The 1,932-nt window shown below is 71.6% G+C and overlaps 2 protein-coding genes across 2 annotated transcripts in view; one reads left to right on the plus strand and one right to left on the minus strand.

Moving 5' to 3' along the window:
• Window positions 1-201: 201 nt before the first annotated feature.
• H696_01356 (hypothetical protein) lies at window positions 202-1,850 on the plus strand (the record flags this gene model as incomplete). Its single annotated transcript, XM_009495250.1, has 7 exons — window positions 202-323; window positions 410-516; window positions 601-878; window positions 971-1,162; window positions 1,264-1,433; window positions 1,555-1,743; window positions 1,814-1,850. The coding sequence occupies 7 exons, from the start codon at window positions 202-204 to the stop codon at window positions 1,848-1,850; spliced, it is 1,095 nt and encodes a 364-aa protein (XP_009493525.1).
• Window position 1,851: 1 nt separating this feature from the next.
• The window catches only part of H696_01357 (hypothetical protein), a gene marked incomplete at both ends in the record, with an annotated part of 3,706 nt that continues 3,625 nt past the window's right edge, over window positions 1,852-1,932 (minus strand). Inside the window, one exon of the mRNA XM_009495251.1 lies at window positions 1,852-1,922. Within this exon, the coding sequence (XP_009493526.1) occupies window positions 1,852-1,922 (71 nt within the window). The remainder of the gene's footprint in view (window positions 1,923-1,932) is intronic.

Below are 1,932 nucleotides of genomic sequence, written 5' to 3' on the forward strand. Positions count from 1 at the left end.
TCCTTCGGGTGCAGGCTCAGGAGCGCGCCGCGCGCCAGGCCAGCGTGGCAGCGCCCTCCGGCCCGGCCAGCCTCGACGTCCTTGTGTGTCCCCCCCCCCCCCCCCCCTCCCGCCCCACGCGCCTCTCGCTGCCATTTCCCCCTGCTGCCCGCACCCACTGATCGCATATGCCGTCTCCCTCCCCCCCGTGTCCAGGATGAGATGTTGTCCCTGCTGGAGGGCGTCCTGGCCGAGCACTGGCGGTGGTCCTTCATCACCCAGCGCTCCGACGCCTCCGACACCTACCTCGGCCGGACAATCAAGGAAACCCTGAACTTCGACCGGTGCGTGCCCTCCTTTGCCCCCGGCCCGGTCTCGAAGCCCGGGCTCCCGCACAAGCCATCCTCTGACACCGGCTGCCCGATTCCAGAGCCCTGCGTCTGGTGCATGAGTTTGCCCCCGGCGCGCGGCTTTCCCTGCAGGCGCTCCTTGATGATGCGGCCTGCCGCAGCCACTGGCTTGAGTCCGAGTTGACCGGTGCGCGCTGTCCTTTCCTGGCCCAGTCTGGCCCGAGCGCCCTCTCGCCCGTATTCTCACCCGCACCCTCTCGCCCGCACCCAGTGGCCCTCGGCAAAGTGACGCAATTGCTGGAGGACGACCCCCAGGCCTGGGCATCCGCCGCCCCGGAGGGTCCCTTCCACAAGCCGGCCGCCGGGGACCTGGCCACGGTGGAGAACCTGGCCCTGGCGGGGCATCCATCTAGCCTGGCCGGGCGCGCGGGCGGCCCGCCCATTGTCCGGGCCGCCGAGCGCTTTCTCCTGCTGCTGGACGTCCTCCGGTCGCGGTATGAGGAAGTGCCGCAGGAGCACGTGCGGCGGGATTACTTCCACCGCGTGCAGGTACGCGTCGCGCCGTTGCCGCCCCTTGCCGGCCCCAGCGCCGATGTGCTCACTGACCCCCTCCACTCCCACCTCCTCCCCCATGCACCCAGCTCCAGGCGTGTGTCCGCTTCATCGAGGCCCTCGACGCCGAGCAGACTCGCCTGGCCGGGCGGCTCTTTGGCCAGCTGCCGCGCGGCGCGGTCGAGCGCCCGCCCCCCGTGGATCTGCTCGCTGGGCTTGTGTTGCTGGCCAACACGGCTGGCCACCTGGCGGCCATGCTCAGCCAGCTGCGCCTCGATAATGTACGCGCCTGGGCCGGCCTCCCGGCCTCCCCCCTCCTCACCTCCCCACCTCCCCACCTCCCCCTTGAGGCTGTCCTCTGACCGGTGCCCGGCCGTTGCAGTTCTACCGCCGGCTCCTTGTCGCCGATCCCGGCGGGACGGCCCCCCCGTGTGGGCTCCTGCTGTCCTCGCTGCAGGACCGCCTGCAGCACATCCACTTGGGCACACTGGCCACCCTCGCCGGGGCCGTGGCCACCCTGCTGGTGGCCTCGCTATCGGAGTATACCCAAGCGTGCGTCCTGCCTCCATGCTGCTCGTCCCCCCCCCCCCCCCCCCGTCACAGGCGCCCGATCCGAGCCGCGAACCTGACCCCCCTTCCACGTGTGTCCCCTGGCCACGGTGCCACCGAGCAGCGCCAGCGCCGACACCCTTCCCATGGACCTGGACGAGGTTCGCCCGGCCCCGCAGCTGGGTCCTGTGCAGCGGATGTGCGCGGCCCTCGGCGCGGCGCCCCTGTTCCTGATCCTCTCGCCGGCCGATCGCGAGGCCATCTTCCGGGCCCTGTGCGAGGCGTTGGACTTGCACCTGCTGGTGCGGTTGCTGTTTGTCGGCATGGTGGCCCGCGCAGCCGGGGACTTCACCTCCCCGGACCGGGTGGCGCGCTTTTGCCAGCGCGCGGTCGACATGTCCTTCCTCTTCCGGGCGCTAGCTCATCTGGCCGGCTTCCCCGCCACCGGGGCCCCGGCCGAGCTGCTGCCCCTCTTCCCGCGGTACGTGGGCCCTCTTCTCCC

The sequence above is a fragment of the Fonticula alba genome (genome assembly GCF_000388065.1).
Source record: "Fonticula alba strain ATCC 38817 unplaced genomic scaffold supercont2.2, whole genome shotgun sequence".
In the NCBI taxonomy this organism is placed as follows: domain Eukaryota; order Rotosphaerida; family Fonticulaceae; genus Fonticula; species Fonticula alba.